This window comes from Strongylocentrotus purpuratus, unplaced genomic scaffold (genome assembly GCF_000002235.5).
Source record: "Strongylocentrotus purpuratus isolate Spur 01 unplaced genomic scaffold, Spur_5.0 spur5_scaffold_3, whole genome shotgun sequence".
Lineage (NCBI taxonomy): Eukaryota > Metazoa > Echinodermata > Echinoidea > Camarodonta > Strongylocentrotidae > Strongylocentrotus > Strongylocentrotus purpuratus.
In genome coordinates, this window is record NW_022145609.1 from 28,119,087 (window position 1) to 28,140,795 (window position 21,709).

At 36.8% G+C, this 21,709-nt stretch overlaps 1 protein-coding gene across 2 annotated transcripts; it reads right to left on the bottom strand.

Moving 5' to 3' along the window:
* Positions 1-295: 295 nt before the first annotated feature.
* LOC756267 (zinc transporter 7) lies at positions 296-15,268 on the bottom strand. 2 transcript variants are annotated; one of them, XM_030996089.1, is made up of 11 exons: positions 15,065-15,268; positions 13,226-13,327; positions 11,207-11,320; positions 8,837-8,924; positions 7,457-7,577; positions 5,272-5,400; positions 4,616-4,687; positions 3,889-4,024; positions 2,997-3,087; positions 1,819-1,968; positions 296-917 (listed from the first exon to the last, which is right to left on the bottom strand). In XM_030996089.1, the coding sequence occupies exons 1-11, from the start codon at positions 15,139-15,141 to the stop codon at positions 870-872; spliced, it is 1,128 nt and encodes a 375-aa protein (XP_030851949.1). In that variant the 5' UTR covers positions 15,142-15,268; the 3' UTR covers positions 296-869. The 2 variants fall into 2 exon arrangements, with proteins under 2 accessions (XP_030851949.1, XP_030851950.1); XM_030996090.1 differs by lacking the exon at positions 15,065-15,268 and adding an exon at positions 14,138-14,182.
* Between the last annotated feature and the right edge of the window lie 6,441 nt (positions 15,269-21,709).

Below are 21,709 nucleotides of genomic sequence, written 5' to 3' on the forward strand. Positions count from 1 at the left end.
AGGGTAAACAATTGTTGGTGCCGCAAGCTTTCATAACTATTGCCCAGAGCATGTTTTGATACCAAATTTATACAATTTTGACCAAAGTGTATTCCACATATTGTACACTATGCAGAATTACCACTTCACAGATATGTGAATATTCAATTAGTGATAATTAAAATACCATTTGAGATATAGATATAAAACTTCATGGGCTTATTCTTTATGAGTACTATTATCAGAATTTTTTGTTATTCCAAGGCCAAGATTTCAAGAGAGGGGGGGGGGGGGGTGGGTGGAATCCATTCCCCCCCCCCCCCCCCTCCCCAACCTTGGCTGAGAGAGCACCAAACTAAGTTGTCCTTTTTAGGGTTAATACAGGTGAGGCAGGAATCCTCATCTGTTTACCAAAGATGACGCTTTACAAAGCCAAGGGCATACAAACATGATTCCCTTACACACATGAATTCAAAAATTAACAGAGACCAGGATAATTAAAAGTGCAATTATGTCTAAACACCTCCTTGAACTTTTGCTTTACATGATCAAATATTAATTATGTCAACATTTGCACTTAAAAATTAGCACAAACAGTCCAATGCCGGACTTCACATCTGTCCTCCGGTCACTGTATGGTGTTCCTGGGGGGCGTTTCACAAAACCTTTTATCAATGACAAATGACAAAAATCAGTGACAAATCTGCTGATGACCAATCAAAAGCAAGGATTTCAGTAGCTTATAACAAAAACTGTCATTTGTCACTGATGACAAGTTTTGTGAAACGCCCTCCTGAAGAGCATAGTCCACTTGGTGACATAGTTGATTGAGGTACCATCATTGAAAGGGATGTTTCGGCAAGCTTTAAAGGGATCAGTCAAAGTTGTCATCATGCGCTGGTATGATCGGTCTGTACATAGAGCTGCCGAACACCAGCCTGGAAAGTGGGAAGAAAATTAAAAGAAGGAAATATCGTATCAGTTTTTGCTGTATCTTTTCCTGGGCCTGTTGCACAAAACTTACCATTGATGGTAACTTTGCCATCAATGGTAACTACCATGGAAACCTTGATTTTGATTGGCTGTTGAGCCCTGTTACCATGGTAGTTGCCATTGATGGCAAAGTTACAATCAATGGTAAGTTTTAAGCGACGGGCCCAGGTATATGTCCTTTGGCAAGGCATTAATCTACATTTGCCATTCCATGCCCAGGAGAGAAATGGGGACCCGGAAGGATGGGGAAAGCCTTTGTTTTATAATTTGCCCTCACTGTGACCATACGGTAGGAATACTCCCCAGGGAGTGGAGATTGTGCAAATTGTGCATGAATGAATCCGACCAGTGTAATAATATCTCTAACGTGCTCAGAGACGGTATTTTGTATTAAGTACTATATAAATCCAGATTATTGTGTTGATAGACAAACAGATCCATCATTAACGAAAAAAAGACATCCCAATCCACAATATCATTGATGTTAATATTATAAATACCTGTTTCAACAGTTTACAACAAGTTGGTGTTAAAATAACATGCTTTTTAACAGTTTCTGATGTTCAAGCTATTAAGTTGGCAGTAGAGAGAATCAATTAAACATAACTCTAAACAAATCAAATTTGGGATGTTAATTACAATTCACCACAATTTGCCAGATCCTTTGAGGAATCTGACTCAATAAATCAATAAATTTCTGAAGGGATATCCATCCATAATTTTTTGTTTCGCTTCATTTCTCCTTGCCTTATTGCTAAAACAATATATCAATGCTTATTGTTCCCTGTGAAAATATATAAATGCCCATTGTTTACCTGTGAAAATATGTAAATACTTGATGTTTACCTGTGAAAATATATTGTGAGTCTGAGTAATGATGTATTTGACGTCAGCGTTGGGGGCGACCTCTAGCTTCAAGGTGCCCACGTAGACATCGGTGCAGAGAGTCCAAAAATGTTTGTCTTGGATGCTGTAGACACCCTCCAAGTTACCAACCTATGCATATTGAATAGGACAAAGCTAAATTAAACAGAGACTAAAGAAAATTATAATAACTTGAGTTATAAAAGGAGTAAAAGAGGCCGTAGTGTAAAGATGGTAATAAGAGACAGCCTTGAATACAGGAAAGTTAAAAAAATACATTTCCGCAAATAATTTTTCTTGTAAAACAGAATAAACAAGTAGACAGGCATCATCAAACTCTAAATTATCAATTAGTTGAGTTTCCCTGATTATGAAATCCTGTTTTCTTTTTCTTCTTCTTCTTCAAGTCACTACGCCACAACGTTCACTCTTGATTAGATGGCCCCAATCCAGTGTTGGATGCATTATATCGCGCAGGGGGCTAGTGGTACCAGATATTCTGGGGTGCAAGGGTCGGGTAGATGTTGCATAGTCTGCTCCTCTCAACACAGGCAGATGGTGTCATGAACGTTTTCACTATACCCCTACTTCCAGTTATAAGTGTAGTAAAACTATGAAAATTCAACTAACAAGATTTGTTTATATCTATCTTCATTACCACAATTCATCACTATTCAAACAACCTTTATGGACTTCAACCAACACTGCTCAAGAATAACACCCATAATTCCATCTAAAAGTTCCTTTTAAAATTGAAAAAAAAATGTATATTCAATACGATTATTGCTGATGATGGAATACTGGGCTCTGTCTTATGAACAGTTACCATTGATTGGAATCAATCGCAAATTTTCAGTCCCTTATCTCTTTTGTACAAAGTTGTGATTGATATCAATAGCAAATAAGATGCGATCAATCACTGTTTATAAGATGGGGTCCTAGTCAAATACATGTACAGTCAAACCTGTCTATACCAACCGCCCAAGGGAAACACAAAAAGTGGTCTTTGTAGAAAGGTTCCTTTAGAACATGTTTCAATGAGAAACCAGTTTCAAGGGAAACAGAAAATGTGGTATTTGTAGACGGGTGGTCTCAAAAGCAGGTTTGACTGTAGCTTCAATGCTGGTTGAGCATAAGAAATGATATAAAGAGGATCGTACCTTCTGATAGCAGCTTGGTAGCTCTACCTCTATCTCACTTGGAGTCCTCATCATTAGAATACTCACTGAATCCGCCAGCAATGGCAAGACGCTGAAAGATGAGAAGAATATTATTTGTGCAGCTTGAACTCATGACAACAACAATTTGGAATAGACATTGTATGATTTATCTCACTTTGATGATGAAACTGACACCTAAAAAAATAGTTTTAAGGAAGTGAACAGTAAAGATACTGATACATTTAAAAGAATACAGGCGATCTATGAGTTGATTAAATGGGACCAACAGCCACAAAATTAATATTTTTAATCATTAGTAGACATCAAAGCCATTCCCTAAATTGAGACATTCAAATAAGGATATCATAAAGAGGCAAGAAAGGAAAATGTTCTGGCTAGTCTACTCACATGTTTCTTGAAAATTACTCCATTTAGAACGCAATTTCAGGATGGGAACTTTAACAATAATTATCTCTTTAAAATGGTAACATCTAAAGATCTATGTTGAACACTGTGTGCCAGTATGAAAGCTAAAACATCTAGAGAAAAAAAATATATGAGAATGAAAGAAAGAACTCCTTATATCAATACATAAATAGCATCTGCTCCTCATTTTCACTCTTGTTCTCTCTATCTCTCTCACCCTCCCCCTCTCTTTCTTTCTCTCTCTCTCTCACTCTCTCTCTCTCCCTCTCTCTTTCTCCCTCTCTCTCTATCTATCTCTCTCTCTCTTTCACTCTTTCCTCCCCCACCCCCTCTTTCTTACTCACTCTGTTTTTCTTACCTGACCATAATAAGTAGAGCTATAAACATGAAACACACTCTCTCTTTCCTTCTCCTTCCCTTCCCTCTCTTTCCTCCTTCCCTCTCTCTTACTCACTGTTCTTCTTACCTGACCATAATAAGTAGAGCTATAAACATGGAACACACAGGATCGACCCACATCCAGCCAAAGTACTGTATCAGAAGGGCAGATATTATCACACCCACACTGCCTAACGTATCCGCCAAAATATGAAGAAAAACACCTGCAACAAGATTGAATGATGACAATTTGTTAAAAAGACTGATAACTTTTATTTACAGTTACTCTATTATATATACTGGTATGTTATCATTATATCAGATTTTGTACTTCAAATGTTGTACTTGTTTTTATTTATTTCATTTATCAGAAAAATATATTCAAATCAAATCAAACATTTTCTACAGTGTATGTCTTGTTATTTCCAACAATGATAAAGACTCTTCTGAACAAGTAAACAAATCTGATAATTCTACTGGTCAAGGTAAGCATAGTAAGCAGCCCTATGTTAAAGTATCGTGGATGTAGACTTTTATAGACCAGCAGTAATTACTCCACATAGTGTTTTTTTTAAAAGTAAACAAATCTGTTCGCAGGTGCTCTATTTGTATCAAATTGTGTAAAAGTGTTATTTTCTGAAGGCAATTAAAAAAAAAACATTTTATTGATTTTAACAGAGCTCTCTCCCTCTCTCTCTCTCTACAATGTACTAGGTCTCTGTAGAGGAATTTGCCAGAGCTTATGTATTTTATTCCACTGATTCCCTCAGAGAAATATGAGAGATGCCCAAAGAGAAGAGAAGAGGAGATCTTACCTTTAAGGATCTGTTTTGAGCTCCCTTGTGGTGTGTGCTGATGTTGGGAATCCTCGTCCTTGTAACCTAAACCTATCAGAGAAGAACACATAAATATGGAAAGTGAATAATGCTTTGGGGGGATGGGTAAAAAAAAAGGGATTTCATCATAGTTTAAAGAGAAGGTTGAGTTCTGAGGAGAGGTGAAAAATAATTTGCGAGCGTTATCATTTTATTATGCAAGTGTGGAAGAACATCAGTAAAAAGGTTTCACTGCAAAGCATGGCTCTTCAAATGCCTTCATATTCTAAATATAACAAGTAACAGCTTAAAAATGAGGCCCTATTTTTATGCCACATGTTTGTGTAGTCCCGTACCAAGACTGGGCCAAATTTCTTATCATGTTGACGACTCCAGAACCTTGCAGTACACACCAATACTTATATGCTACATTATCAACTTTTTCTGATCTATACCACACCATTTCTTTCACAATGCAATCACATGACCAAAACTAAACTTTATCTTTAAACCATACTAGCAATATATTTTCAACTACTCACTCTATTCAAATCAGGTAATACTTCTATCCATGTATTAAATGTATAATCATGTTTGATTAGGCTAGAGTATGATTGGGGGATAATAGTGAGATTCCACAAGCAGAGACCACTCACCATGACTATGCCCATGTCCACCGTGTGAATGACCATGACCAGGGCTATCTTTGGCCAGAGTGTTGCTCAAGCTCTCTACATGTGAGTGACCGTGTGAGTTGGCCGGAGCGCCGTGACTGTGACCGTGGCCTGAGAGAAAGCAAGAGGGAAAAGGAAGATAATCAATGGTTCTACAGTAAAAACCTGTCTATATAGACCACCCAAGGGAGAAATGAAAGTGGTCGTTATAGACAGGTGGTCTTTATGTACAGCTTCCTTTAGTACATGTTTCAATGAGAAACCATTTTCAAGGGAAACAAATCATGTGGTCTTTGTAGACAGGTGGTCACTAAAGCAGGTTTGACTGTATCTATCTATTCTTTTTTTGATGGTATCTTCTCCTAGCTCGGACATTGACAGCATCAATTTTCCACTCAATTCACGTAGGATCTTGCAGTGTAATTCCAATCATTATGTTCTCCTTCAAGTTGGTTCATGGCTTCCTTCTCGGTCTTATACCTTCTGCTTTTCCTTCAAACAAATCTTTAAATGGTTCATTGAATCTATAGAATCTAATGCACTTAGCAATCTGTTTTAAACTTACATGTAAGTACTAAATATATGACCCTTATTGAAAATCAAATTTCTCTTTAAAGTTTTTGAGTTGCGTTTAAGGACAACATTCAATAAAACGTTTTTAATAGTTCAGTTTATTTTGTAGAGCTTCTATCAACCTAGCAGGCTATTGCAAATTTGAGATTTGCATAGATTTAGTGATGTCATATTTCAAACATTCATAACTCCCTAATTATTGGTCCAATTTGCTTCAAACTTACACCTTTCTGTTCCTCTTATTTTTCTGCTTTCATACAATTTTTTTCAAATTTAAATTTTAAATCAAGATTGTGTTACCCTTTAAAATCATTTCAACCCTTCTTTGAACTTAACAGAATAAATACGATAGATTGACATAAGGCTGGTGTTTTACTTGAATAGCGAGAGAGAGAGAGAGATGAAAGAAAGCGAAATAGAGAGAGAAAATGGAGAGAAAATGAAAGAGAGAGAGAGAGAGATAGAGAGAGAAAGAGAGAGAGAAAGAGAGAGAGAAGAGGGAAAAGGCAGAGAGTTATGGAAACTAACACAAGCAGTGTAGAGAAGCTAAGTGGGGCTAAATGATATCTCTCGAGATAAAGCTCATCAATCAATTTTGAACTTTAGTCACATACAATCATCAAATCATATCTACAATGCAGTTATTTATACAAAAACACTATTTGCTAATAGTAGAACTGTGATGTTTGTTATGGGCTTTCTAAACTAAAAAATAAATGGTGTTAGGACTCTTATTTAAATGTCATTCACAGTATTGACAATGGTTGTGGCTTTGATGAAAGCTGTGTGATTGACTTGATGTATTCATGAGTACTCGCCTGCCACTAAATCAATAATCAGTTTTATTTATTTGTTATTATCAGACAGAACACAAATATTGATCAATGAAAGAGGAATTTTTAAAAACCAATTCAAGAAAGCATGCAAACCAAAGAAAATCTACTGAGGCCTCATCCTTTTTTAACCTCACCCTCTTTGTATCCAAAAAATATGTAATGGACTTTTTGACTATTTTGTCTTTTACGAACACCAACTATTACTTTTCACAGAGTATCATGAATTCTAAGCCCAAGATACCTTGGGCTGAGGTCTCTGGAAAGTGTTTGTAATTAAATTGTCCTTGAATAACGAGTGAACAGAGGGCAAATTGAAAATGCCCATCTGAAGTTCTGAATCATTCATGATATAATATGCTTTGTTTATATATCGCCTCTGCCATCTACAATGTATCTAGCACTTCACAGATATATTATAAACCGTATCATCAGGTTTGGGTTTTTCATAAGGTGCATATTCATAATAGTAATACGCTTGAACTTTTATCCAAGGAGTATAGGAAGAGATTCCAAAAGAGGCTAAATCCACTTTTGATGAAAATTGAGTTATTGATATCAGAAAAATTGTTTATTTCAGTACATGTCTCTCAACAGAAGTATTGACCTAAATTTTGGGAGTGATTATGAAAAAAAAGGAATTTTCTAATATCACTTTTCCATAGATGCCTGTACAAAATCCGGTAAACAATTTCTTTTTTTCCTGAAGTTACAAAAATGGATAGCTCCTTTTGGAATTAAACTCTTTATATAATGCTTACCTTCTCCTCCATGTGCATGGCCATGACCAAAGCAGAAAATACCGACTAGATTCACCAGGAGTCCCAGAACAGACACGATAAATAACCGCTCATGACGGACCTCAGGCGGTTCCACGGCTCTCTGAAAATCAGGAAACAAGTAAGATTTTGCATCACGTAAATTGTCCAAGATTACTATTATTCATTGATGAATTGTGACTTCTATTCTGATTAGAAATATTCAGTCTTTGGTTATGAAACTCATAGTCATATTTCATATCATATAGTAACACTACACAGGTACAATAAATGGATACCTGGTAGGAATTTATTTCTTGAAGGCTATTAGCACCTTAGGGCAGCTGAGCTATAGCCAGAGTAATAATACTACTTTGTAGGCATTTTGAGCATCCCCTGAGATGGATACATGCACGCAATATAAATGTAGATATTACCATTATCATTAATATTGCAGGAACTAAGGGGACTCTTCCCACTGGCAATGAAAATTAAATAATACGCTTGAATTATCCAATGGGTGTTAAAAAAAAAAAAGTCGCTGTTACAAAAATCTGATAAACCTCATACTTTGATGTATAACATCGATTAACATGTATTTGTTTGGAGCCAGAAGGGTGTTCACTACCAGAATGTGTAAAATTGAATAATTTAATGCCTTTCTGGCTTCAAACAGATGATGCCATTTATAGGCAATCTGTAGTTGTCTAATACTCAGGCATCAAACTCAATCTTAGGGTATTAATAATTCTTTTGAAAGCAATATAAATAAGGGGATATCTAAAACATGAGACTCTACGTATACATGTATATTTCTTATAAAGGCTTAAAATAATTCAGCTCTTCCAAAACAGAGACAAAATTGACAACTTCCTACTCAGGCATCAAACTCACACCTACAATTTTAATCATTCTTTCGAAAGCAATATCAAAAAGGGAACCTCTAAAACATGAGACTGTACGGATACGGCATGGTACGGATAAGTTCATTACTACAGTGATACTAGGGCCTAGTTTTACTGTCTGATGGCCAGAGACAAAGATGGTGAATCGAAGACCTGGGGGGTGTTTCACAAAGAACTTAACTCTAAGTTGAACTTTAAAATTATAGAGAGCCATTTGTAACCTTAAAACAAAATATATTTAATAGTAAACATTTAAACATTTTAGACTTTTTATGAATTCCACATCAAGCCCATGAAATCTCCTTGATAATAGAAAATATGAATGATTTGAATGAACATTTCATGCCTTTTAAAATAACTTTTACAAAACATTTTCATACATGTAGATGCTAACGGCTTTCCATAATTGTTAAGTCCAACTTAGAGATAAGTTAGACTTAGGATCTTTGTGAAACACCCCCCTGACCTTTGAACTTACCTCCACAGCTTCGGAGAAAATGAAAAACGCAATAAAGAGAAGGAAGAGGGCGTTCACAAAGCCAGCTAAAATTTCCATTCTAACATAGCTGCAGGAAAAGATCAAAGGAAACATTTTAATATATTAAATGATTATGTATAACTAGGATTATTTTTACATGAATGCCTTTTCTGTTTTTGTTTCTCGTAATGAATTTGTCTGGTATAATTCTATGATGTTTTGTGTTATTTTAATCTTTGTATTTCTATCTCGTTTTTAGTACAATTAAGAAACTTTTTATGTAAATTGGCTGCCGTTTTTTCCCACCGCAATATGATTTAGATTGAAGATGTTTAATTTTAACGTTTTTTATTGTTTATACAGTATATGCATATAAATTGTACTTGTGTACAGATGTGGAAATAAAACTTGAACTTGAAATCAAATTGGCATCTTATGTTTGGTGTTTTTAGCAGGGTCCTATTGAGACTGCAGAGCCAGAAAATCTACAAATTATAGCAATCTCATTTTGAATTTACAATCAAATAATATTTACTGCTTATTTAACTACCGAGGTATTCATTTTCTGGAGGAAAAAAATACATTAAAGCAGAGCTGCCAACCTTGTGCAACCAAAAAAAGGAATCATGATGGCAAAAAAAAAGGAATTTCAAGCAAAAAAAAAGGAATTCATAAAAATGAAACTTACAACCACGCGCGACACACTTCTAATGCAGAAATGTTCATTCATCATGCTGTTTTTTTCCATACAAGCAGGTAATTTTTTGGTGGTTATTTTGGTATTATCGGCATTTCATTCTTTTTGAGAATATTTTTCTCTGCATATGTATGTTTTAAAATTAGTTTTCTATTGAATTTGTAATCAAATCACTATTTTAGGGCAGTTGTTTGACGTGCGGTATGTAAAAAAATAAAAATACCCCAAAAATACCCCAAAAATACCAACACAAAAAAATTAAAAAAATAATAATAATAATAATTTTAAAAAACGTGTTTTATGAAGAAAAAACGTAATACCGTAATTTGGAGGAAAAAACAGAGTAATTCCGGCAAAAACGGAATGGTTGGCAGCTCTGTTATTTAAGCATCGCAAAAAAGTATAAATCATATGTAAGTATTATTTTATCCTTGCTTCACTATAGAATAGAATGTACATGTTTCATCTAGTTTTGATTTCATATTGCTTTGGGCAAGTGAATTGATAAATTACATGAGGTTGCCAAGCCTGCAAGTCAATGGCTTTTCTGGTATCTTCTACTTTAATGATAAATACATGTATTTTGCCACTGTGAATCACACATGTGTGTCTGGACCCAGCTAAACAGTATGAGTTATAACTAAGCCCTTTAATCCAACCCATCTCTATCTAAGCCACATAATCCTTCCCATATATCAAATCTGCCCATTTATGAAATCGATATATTGTTATTAATACCATGGTTTCCACACTTTATTATACACATATCGGTAACCATAAAATACACACAAAACAGAAAACACGCATCCAGTGTGTGCATTGTCAGCAACTCATTCACCCCACTGGTTATTCAAATAAAAAACAGATAAATTAAAAGAAATGTTATGCATAATAAAAGCTGGGGTAACAATATGATTGCAGGGCCTTCATGTAGAACAGTATTAATACTGATGAGGCTACTCTGGGTAAACAAGTCATATCAATATCATTATTATTATTATTATTCACTGTTTGATTGGCATGAATAAAGCTCCATCAGCCAAGCATGTCAAACAATTAGAATTGTATGGGCGTATGTTTGTACTGACAAAAGGCTGTCTTTTCAAGAGTTTATTCATAAAGGTATTATTCTCATTATGTATCAAAATTAAATGTGACATGTGCACAGAGGATATGGGCTTTCATGGAGAGTAGTTTGACAGCAAGTGCTGTGAAGCAAGCTACAAATAAAAGTAATGACTCATGAATAAACATCAAGCCAGGCAACTGTGACTCAATGAAACGGCAAATCTTGTAAAAAGTTCTCATTTTTTCATATTCTAACCTTTCATAAAATGTATAAAATTGTACATGTGTATGGATATTGACTAACATGTATTTGTCAGTCTTTTCATTTGAACATTCAACTCATCTCAGAGCTTTTCATTTTGAGACAGACTTTTACAAAATGCCCGGCTTTCTTGTCTCCATATACTTTCATTTATGTACATACAGTATGTTTAGATTATGTTTCCCTTGCTCTTCTTGTCTTCTCCGCTCATGTTATTCTCATGTTACATATAACATATTGATATTATTCTGTAACTTTTACATGTTTGTTTACCTTTGTATATTTTTGATAAAAGTATCAAATAAAGTGAACTTGAAATTTTAAAAAATATAGCTTTTCTTACCCGTAAGAGAATTTATCGTTAGCTCTCCATTTTGAGATGATCGAAGCGACGAGACCAGCAAGCAAGGCAGTGCAGTCGAAAAACATATGGAAGGAATCGGAGATCAGTCCAAGGCTATGGAAAAGAAGAAATTAAAATAGACCTGTTTGCTGACAAATTCAAATTTTATGCATACTATTTAAACAGTTGTTCTTGACCTAAAAGCTTGCTCGAGGCTCGCGCAACATAGCAGCAAGTAAAGTATGTTGATTTGATTCCAAGTATTGTAGTTCATTCATTAATAACAGGTCAATGAAATAACTCATCATTAGGTCCCCAGGAAATAAACATTCAAAAATTTGAATATGTTAGTAAACCTGTCTATTGGTGAGAAAAAAATTGTCAACAAATATTCTCAGTATGGAATTTCATGAATGTGGAAGTGACAAAAGTCTGGTGATGAAATCATAAACACCCTGGATAAGAAACTGTCCTATTTCATGTGTACTGTTGTCATCTAAGACCCCGTTCTCACTCACTTCGTTGGAGCGCTCTGGAGCGCTCTAACTAAGACCCGCTCCTCAGGAGCGGTTCTTAGGTGAGTGAGAACGCTCAAAGTGGTCCAGGAAGCGGACTTCTGGACCGCTCCAGAAGTCCATCTTCCGAGGTGGTCTTGAGGAGCGGGTCTTATTAAGAGCGCTCCAGAGCGCTCTAACGTGCAATGTGAACGGAAAGCGTACTTTGAACGGAAGTGACGTTCCGCGCGATGAGCGATCGGGCAGGCACTACACATATACATGTATACGGGACGCGTCACGAACGGGACATCAGGTGACATAGGGTTTGGATTCCGCGCGCGAAAAAATTGACCTGCCTACCTGAGCTGCCATAGCAACAAGACCACTTTGACTCGTGGAGCGGTTTGAGCCATAAAAACTGCTCGGAGTGTGAACGCTCACAAACCGTTCCTCAAGACCCGTTCCTCTGGAGCGGTCTGGAGCGGTCTAACTAAGACCACTTTCAAAGTGAGTGAGAACGGGGTCTAAAGATCTACCATCTTGTATTTGGATGTTCAAATATACTTGAAAATTCACAAAATATGGTTCTTACAACAACAAAAAAATAGATATCAGTAAATCATTAAATACATGTACACTTGTATTACAGTAACCAACAAACGTGAATACATCCTTTTGAAAAACAATAAATATTCCAATGTAGTTCATTAGTGTGCTATGTAAATGTATCAAAGAATGCCAGCTCTATTAAGGTATGTGTTTTTAATACAACATTGCAGAAAGATACACGAAAATATGCAATTTGTTTGTAAAGGGTGTACTCACTTTTTTTGTATACTGTACTACATTTATATAGATATTAATAGATATATAGTCACTAATCAAATTCTCTAGCTGTTAATGCAGCCGTACAAACTATATACACATGATGACATGCCCATGTTAAAGAAGAACGTTTCCACACCTATGTATAAATAAAGGCGTGAAAATCATATAGAAAACACACAAAAATCTTCTAAAATACCTGTGTCAAGTTTCACTACGACAAGTTGACAGTTATAATCTGAGAGTTGGTCTTTTCCTATTTAAAGGGATCGTTTAACAATGTTACATCTGAGATACACGGCCCTAAGTGTTATCAGTGTCTGTGATATGGTGTAATATTGAAGCCCTAAAAAAATTGCGCTTCAAAATGATCAAGAAGTGCCTCAAAAAAGTAAAAATCTTTGAGTGACCGGTTTTACCATACTCGTTTTCTCCAATAGACTGTAGTGTTATGAAAACCGTCAAGCGATCGGTTTTCAAAATTTGTTATTCCAATCATAAATATCTTGATAATCAGACAGGCGATCGGCTTGTAAAAGTCATGGGGCTCCTGACTGACCTAAAGGTTTATAATTATCATTGCATCATGAGCTAAATCCAGAATTTTGTTTCAGAATCTAAGACAAAGTTACCGGATCCCTTTAATGCCATATTTGTTCGGATATTTGGATGAATGACATTAAAATATAAAACTCACCTGTTTGACCAAATTCCATAAGACAGCTCTACGAATGCAAAGGAAAGATTCAGGAACAGGAAGAAAAAGAGATTCCGGGAAGTCGCATCTGAATAGATGATCCTAAAATAAAATATAAAAATCCAATTACTACAATGATAAAACTGATGAAATATAATAATAATACTAATCTTACAGGCATGTTTAATATTCAGTTTTTATTTGTGACTGTACATTACTTAAAAATTTCAGAATTATCTGTTTACCGTATGCAGCTACATGTAGTTATGAATATGATAAGTATAGTTCAACACTCCTGGGCAGCTTTTCACAAAACCATAATTAGTACAAGTTCTCTGACATCTCACTGAAACGCATGTGTTGCAATTAAGATGAGTTTCAATGGGATGTCAGCAAACTTACATGTACTAACGATGGTTTTGTGAAATCCTGCCCTGGTGGACTAAAACGAGTCAAGATATTTCTCTTGACAGACCAGCTCTGGACAATAGTGCTGATTTCTAGCGATGTCCGGATTCTATTCAGAAGATTCTAGATTCAAAATGAGAAATCGAAGAAAAAAGAGACAATTCAGAGATATTCTTTTTTCTTCATGTCACTATGCTGTTTTTGCTTACAGGCCTTATTAGGCCCATTTTAGAATGCGGAAGGCCGCATGGTCCCAATACAGATTAGGAGAACAGAGGATGTTCAAAAGCGTACAAAGACGTGCAACAAAGATTATTCCTGGCCTTAGAAATTGATCATACCAGGAGCGCTTGACCAAACTCCAACTACCAACTCTTGTTCACAGGTGTAGAAGGGGGGACATGATCAATGTGTACAAGTACTTGAATGGCTTGTACAATGTGCAAGAGATTCCCTTTAAAGGGGCATGTTCCCCGTATTCCAGAGGGCGTTCAAAATACGTACCCGCTGGCGGACGGTGCTAGCTGCCTATTGACACCAACAGAATACGGCTCTTACAAAGATGGCATGTTCCGAATGCCCGCACAATGCCGATTACGTGCCGAAGTAATACCAATCGCAGTTCGGCTCTAAGATTCGGCTGCTGTTTCCGCCCACTTTCGTGACGTCACAATCGGCAGCGATCAGCTGGCTTGGCGAAGGCAGGCCAGGACGCGCGTACTTTGATTGACAGCTGTATGCAAATAAGAAGTCGATCTTCGGAACCAAGATGGCGATGACTAGAGCAGCGATAACTACACTGGCGGGAACGTGCCCCTTTAAAATGAGTACAGAAGATAGAACTCGAGGTCACTCTAGAAAATTGGAAAAGAAATATTCAAGGCTAGATAGGTTTTATAGGTTTTACAGCAAAACTAAGGGAAAAAAGAAATGTACTGCACAATAAGTTCTTTCCTCTTTTTGTTTTAACATTTGGAATTACCCTGATCATTGAACTTTGAAGACTGACTGTGAAGTGTGACTGTGAAGTATAGAGTGTGACTGTGATCAAGACAAAATGATGATTAGAATTCTAACAAATCTCAAAAAAGTTTCATCCAGTCGAGTACTCTACTCTCTCTAGATCAAGAGTTTCCCAAGGAAACTGTGCCAAAAGCCATCATAAGGTTCCAGTCAGATGAAAATACTAAAATTAGAAGTTAGAGTCAACAACTGTATTACTGTAGTCATAATTCTAGTCTACACTGCACTGTCTTTTAAAGCTCTGCATAAATCGCGGCCAACTTACTACAGCACGGGCATAGGGGTGCCGATCGCGATCGTGGCCGCTCCGCCACCCGCCGCACTGGCATGGACTTGCTGCAGCGCGCGTGCCCATGTAAAAAGCACAGCTGTTGCGGAGGCAACTACCATTTTCGATCCCATACTCACTTCCACCACGCCTGGATTGTCACCCATAATTTGAATCTAGGCTTGTAAAGCTCATCGTTCTTGTGTACAGGTAGCATGAGTCTTTGAAAATTCACAAAATTGAAGAAATTCGGAGATCTGTTACAGCTTTTCTAGATGTCTTCTAATCGCTGTCATCAGTTTTCTCTGTTGGGTGCATACACAAGTTGCACACGTTGCATACAAGCACTTCCGCTATATTAGCCGGTTTATAATGTTGACATCATATTCATAACATAGTCTATAATTTACACCTTTAAAAAACTAATCTTCCTACAAAATAGTATTTAAAACGTAAGTTCACATCTTTAATTCATTGGAATAAAATTTATTTCTTTATTTTATCCTAAAATTGTAGAATTATTACGAAATAGTCTTGAAATTTTACAATTAAATTTCAATTGACTCTTCAAAAAGTGAAAAGGGTTTATAAAAATAGACAAATCTATGAAGTCATTTCCTCTTGTTCGTTGGTCTTCAACAAAACTCCGGCTTTCTCAGTAGAATAAAATTGACACTCCAACAGCGAAGTGATATATTCACCCCTCCCCCATTATGTCCATGTAATAATAATTTATCAACAGTTTTATTTTTCCATAATATAATAAATCAATCATTTCCATCATCATGAGAATGTGGCTGGTTGGCTGTGTGAAGCAGGGCGTAGTTCAGCTGAGAGCATATTCTCTCGACCCCCATTACAAAATTACAACTATACATGCAAGGGTGTCGATTTGTGTCCGTGGTTGGGGGGGGGGGGGGGGGGGGGGGGTGATAGGTGCCAAAATATTTTCGGCAATGGATCAAAGCAACCAAGAGGTAGAAGCGTGTAGCAGGTTGCACCCCCTCCCTTTTCAAGTCACCCTCAATACAGAAAACATTTCAGAGAATATAAGAGTGATAATAAAATTAATAAAATGCTAAATGTTAGTCCTGACTCTTGCCTGCAGTGTAGGCCTTCCCGACGGATCTATATCTATAATATAACAGACATTTATTTTTAAACGAAATTTAGACATTACCAAAAACAAATCCAATGGTGAGGGATATCAACTTGTGAAAGTATTATGTTACCAGTGGGCAAATGCATTAATAAGCGTCAAAGCGTGACCAGAAAAGATTCATGTAGACAGAAAACTCTTTATTTCCTGTTGATAGAAACATACATTTTATGAATAGGCTTATATATGTCTCCAAACAACATTCATCGTGAAAAACCCTTTCCAATATTCTGTGTAAGGAAATCTCAAAAAAACATAGTTCTCATTAGTAAATGAAAAACATATTGCTTTTGGTTCTTCGTTTGACTCTTTTCCTTCTTTAATTCTTTAACCTGGTAGGAATCTATTCCTTGAAAAAAGAGCGCCGTATGGCAGCCGTGCTAAAGCCAGGGTAATAATCGGGAGCGCCGGGAGGGGCAAATCTGACCAACATGAGCGCTATAAAAGATCCCACTATTATTATTATTATTATTATTAATTAAAGCAACTGAATCCTCTCTGCGGGAAACTCAATTCAATGAAACAGAATATCACTGATGCAAAATTTGGTCCTCAAAATGACAGAAAATGTCCACTCCTGATCTCATACAAACTGTCTGTTTCAGGGGCGGCTGAGCGACTTCCAAAGTGGGGGGGGGGGGCACCAAGAAAAAAGGGCACCTACAAAGGGAAATCTCAAAGAAAAAAAATGCTTTAAAAAAAAAAAAAAAAAAAAACATTGGTATATACCCTTACATTGTGATTACAATATTTGCTTCACTTTATACACCATACATCATGCTTTTGGGTGTGCCGATGGTCTCAAAATTTATTTGTGAGCGAGCGAAGAAAGATTCTAAGATTTGTGAGGTCGCAGTACGAAAAATACAAAGAGTAATTGTCAGAGTTGAAAATAGGGTACTTCTTACACCCTCAAAAAGAGGCACTCACTAGGGGAAAAAGTCAGTCATGAAAATAGGGAATGGCATTTGTCGACGGAAAATGGGCTCCCATCAGATTTTGATAGGGGCATTTATAAAAGGTGAAACAAGGGAATTTATGAAAAGGGAATAGGTCCCTAATTAGAAACGAAAAGGGGCACGTATCATTGTTAAAAGTAAAATTATCAGAGGTGAAAATAGGCACTTATCGCACCTGAAAAGGGGCACTTATATATATGTGAATGAAAAGGAGTAACTTCTCGTACCTGAAAAGGGTCATTTACCAGAGAAAGGGCACTTATGAGAATGGAAAATGGACACTTATTGCAAAGAAAAATGGGAACTTGTCGAAGGAAAAGGGGCACACTACCAAATAAAAGGGCACTTATCAGAGTTGAAAAGTTGAAGGGGCACTTTAACTAATTAATAGGGGCATTTGTCAAAGTAAAAGGGGCACTATTCCTATGTAAAAGGGACACTTTTCGGGTGCGTGAAAAAGTGGAGTGGGGGGGGGGGGGCACTGTGCCCCCTCTGCCCCCGGAAGGGCCGCCTCTGGTCTGCTTCATAAAAACATAATATAAAACTTATGTTCCAACTTCCAAACAACAAACTTCTATTATCTCCTTCATCGCCCAGATATATTTATCATACCAGATACGCTCTAAAATATAAGCATAATATTCCCCTCTGGCCCTGACCAGAGCACTATGTTTTTTCTTCAAAAACTATAACCAGTCTTAGAAGGTGCATTATTATTGGAAGGGTGTTATAATAAAAACTCCAAACTTAATAACATTCTAACCTTCAAAAACACCTTAACTATCTTATGCCTGTTACGTTTGAATACAATACACAGGCCTACATAAGCTTTTCAATAAAAAACAAAAATAAGTTGTGACATAATAATCTTTCTCCAAAATATCGAACTGGAGTATTCTGTTGTATTGCTTATTTGTGTACATACAAAGAGCTTATTTTCAAGAGGCACTAGATCCATGACTGTGTGTAACTTAAGAAAGAACTCTTTGTTTACCTGATTTTGTTCAGGTGTCTATGGAAAATTGTTATTAAAAGATGCATGTGTTCATAATTTCTCTCGTAATTTAGGTTAATAATTTTGTTCAAGATAAATAGAGGAAATGTATATCATTATCTCCATTTGCTATCAAAGATTTTGCTCCTTTCGGAAAATAGCTCTTCAAACGTTTTACATGACTTGTAGAGATATAAATAAACAAAGAAATGGATGAAATCAATAAACAAAATAGATACTGAGTATAAGTCAGAGAACAAACTGAAAGTTTCGTCTCCTACATGCTGCCATTTGGAGAAAAAAAAACCGTCTTTCTCTTCAATGATACAATATTTTATTACTTTACTTGCATTATGAAGGAGGAAAAAATGCATCATCAACCCCACATAGCTTTAAAAATCACTTCAGATTGAACTAGCCAAAAGTCATGTGATATTCTTGCTCAGATGCTTTCCTTTACCTTTAACAGTTCTTTATATTGAGAAATTGGTTGATAATTTTTTCTTGGCAATAATGACCAAATTAAAAGAGTTAAACAAAATACACGACTGTAACTTCTAGCGCGTTTTGAAAAATGTTTTAGGAAATATCAGGAAATAAAATGAGTGAAAAAACAAACAAATAAAGATACAATGACGTGAATTTTAAAAAGGGTGAACGGAAACAGTATATATAAAACAAGTCATAGCAAATGTATATATTGATAATAATAATAATAAAATAATATAATAATAATAGCCTAATAGTCCACTCCAAATTTATTAAACCGAAACGGAAATTCTTTTTGCCCAATTGATCGTGAGCCCGGCAGCCACTGAGCGCGCCAGATCGACGTTGCTCTATCCCTATGGTCATCTTTCGAGTAATAACCATTAACTACTCTCATCAAGCTCTCATCATTAATTTTTCTCTTCATTTTTTTTCTCGATCAGGGTGAATTATTCGGGGAGGGGGGGGGGGGGAGGATTGTACAGGCCATTCCCCCCACCTAAAATATTTGGAGGGATATATCCCCCCGGGATCGACACCCATGTATACATGTACCATAACTTATATGTTTTGCCGTCATTGTAGAAGATCATCATACGGTATTATCATTCGGTCCTTCTTTAGAAGGAGATAGGTAGAGGTTGTGTTCTACTATCACTCTTCGAATTAATACAAGAAGATAGCTGTGGGTGGCACTAAATTTCCTTAACCTTGTCATTTTTTTTTCCTAACCCCGAGGCGATCGAATGAGATTGGGATGGACACTGCAAGTAATTATTATATACTTGGCCTTCAGGAGCAGGGAGGGGGAGGGGGGGGGGGGGGTATAAACAGGCCCGGATGCATGAATCCAGGGGCAGGGGGCATGCAACCATGCACCCCAGTAACACCCAATGTATAGGGGGTCTGAATTGGGTCGTCAGATTTATACCAATAAATAAATAGATAAAATTGAATAAATAAATGAATAAATGAATACATAAACGAATGGAAAACTAAATAAACAAATGAAAAATAAATGAATGAATGCATACACAAATGATTGAGTAAATAGGTCAATTGGTTAAATAAATAAATGAATAAATAGATGAATAGATAAATAAACAATGCCTCATATTATACAGACATGTGGGTCTATGCATCCTGCATCTCAATGAGTAAACAAATATCTACGGCTAATGTTAATAAATCTCTATTTTTGAGGGGACATTCCTTTGAGAAACAGTGCCCCCCACTTTTTCAAGAACTCCAAAAGTGCCCTTTTACATCAGATAAGTGCCCCTTTTTTCTTTTTAATAATACCCGTCCCATATTTCTACATATGCCTCTTACCACCTCTGACAATTGGCCCTTGTTCAAATCTAAGAGGTGCCCACTTTACTATGACAAGTGCCCTTTTCAGTGTCCCTTCACCGTCTAATAAGTTCCCCATTTCACACGTGCCCCGACCTTTTTTTTAAAGTGCCCCTTCCCCTTCTCCTAAATGCCTCTTTTCACCTCTGAAAATGCCCCTATTAAAATATGATAGGTGCCCTTTTTCCATGCACATAAGTGCCCCCTTTTTTTAATGACTGGTGAGTGCTCCTTTTTAGGTACGAGAAATGCGCCTCTTCACCTCATCTCACAATTTGTTTTAATTTTTGCTTGCACGCAAAGGAATATTCAGACCCAGGGGCGTACGCAGGGGGGGGGGGGGTTTGGGGGTTCAAAACCCCCTTTGGTATTTTAATGTATGTAAACCCCCCTAAAAAAACCTAAAACCCCCCCTTTGTTTTTGTTTTTTTTTTTAAAAAAAGAAAAAAAAAAAAAAAAAATTATCCCCACGGCTGACCTAAATAAGGTGACCTTACCCCCCCCCCCCCCAACGAAGAAAAATGTCAAATTTTGAAATTTTGAGACCAAAAAAAAAAAAAAAGTGTCTGCTTACCCCCCCCCCCCCCCCCCCCCCCCCCCCCCCCCCCCACTGAGCGACTTTTCGGCTGGCTGAGTCGTTGCGATTTTTTTTGACCTCCAAAAAAAAAAAAAAAAAAAGTGTCTGCTTACCCCCCCCCCCCCCCCCCCCCCCCCCCCCCCCCCCCCCCACTGAGCGACTTTTCGGCCGGCGCGATTTTCAAATTTTCGGGAGCAAAATATTAAAAAAAAAAAAAAAAAAAAAAAAAAAAAAAATTATCCCCACGGCTGACCTAAATAAGGTGACCTTACCCCCCCCCCCCCCCCCCAACGAAGAAAAATGTCAAATTTTGAAATTTTGAGACCAAAAAAAAAAAAAAAAAGTGTCTGCTTACCCCCCCCACTGAGCGACTTTTCGGCCGGCGCGATTTTCAAATTTTCGGGAGCAAAATATTTCAAACCCCCCCCTTGAAAAAATCCTGTGTACGCCCCTGTTCAGACCATCACACCCATGTGAGCCAAGCCCATAGCCACGGGGGGGGGGGGGGGGCATTTTTTTTCTCCAAGATCGGTTGAACTGTTTTAGACCCCTCCCCAGGACGTCGATCAATTACATGTATGTGCCCCCCACCCCACCCCAAACATCAAACTCTGGCTACGGCCCCGATGTGAGCACGTGATTATGATGCTGAAGCAGTATTTTGGACCACGTAAAAAGAGAGAAAAATATTGAAATCACCCCTGATAAAGGAATCACAATGTATGATAGCCATGTTTATTTTGCTTTGAGGTTTTCCTTTGTACTTGCCCCCTTTTTTGTTGTTGGAGAAAGTGCCCTTTCTGTTTTTGCTCCTCCTACTTAAGATGCAGCGCCGCCCCTGCTCCATGCATGAAAGACTGGAATAATTCGGACAAGGGGGATTATGTGTAGTAGGCATCATTAATCAGTTAGAGAGGCATGTTTCTAAAAAAATAGCAACGACTCTACTGATGTACATAATACATGTACTGCATTTGGATGCAAATCAGCCACCATGTTTACCTGGTATGGCATTTATCAACTTTTCAAATGTTATGACTATTTGTTCAAATTTTATAAAATTAATTCAGGTGTGTGTCCAGAAAGAAATGAAAGAAAAACGAAAATAATGAATCCATTATTGTGTTCTGCTTGTACTTACGTTATTTTAGAAGTAGACCTTTGTGTAAACTGTTGCACTAATATCATTAAAAAAGATCAATTAATCTACAGTATTAGATTAAAAAAGAAAGAACAAAAGAAGCCGAGTTAGCT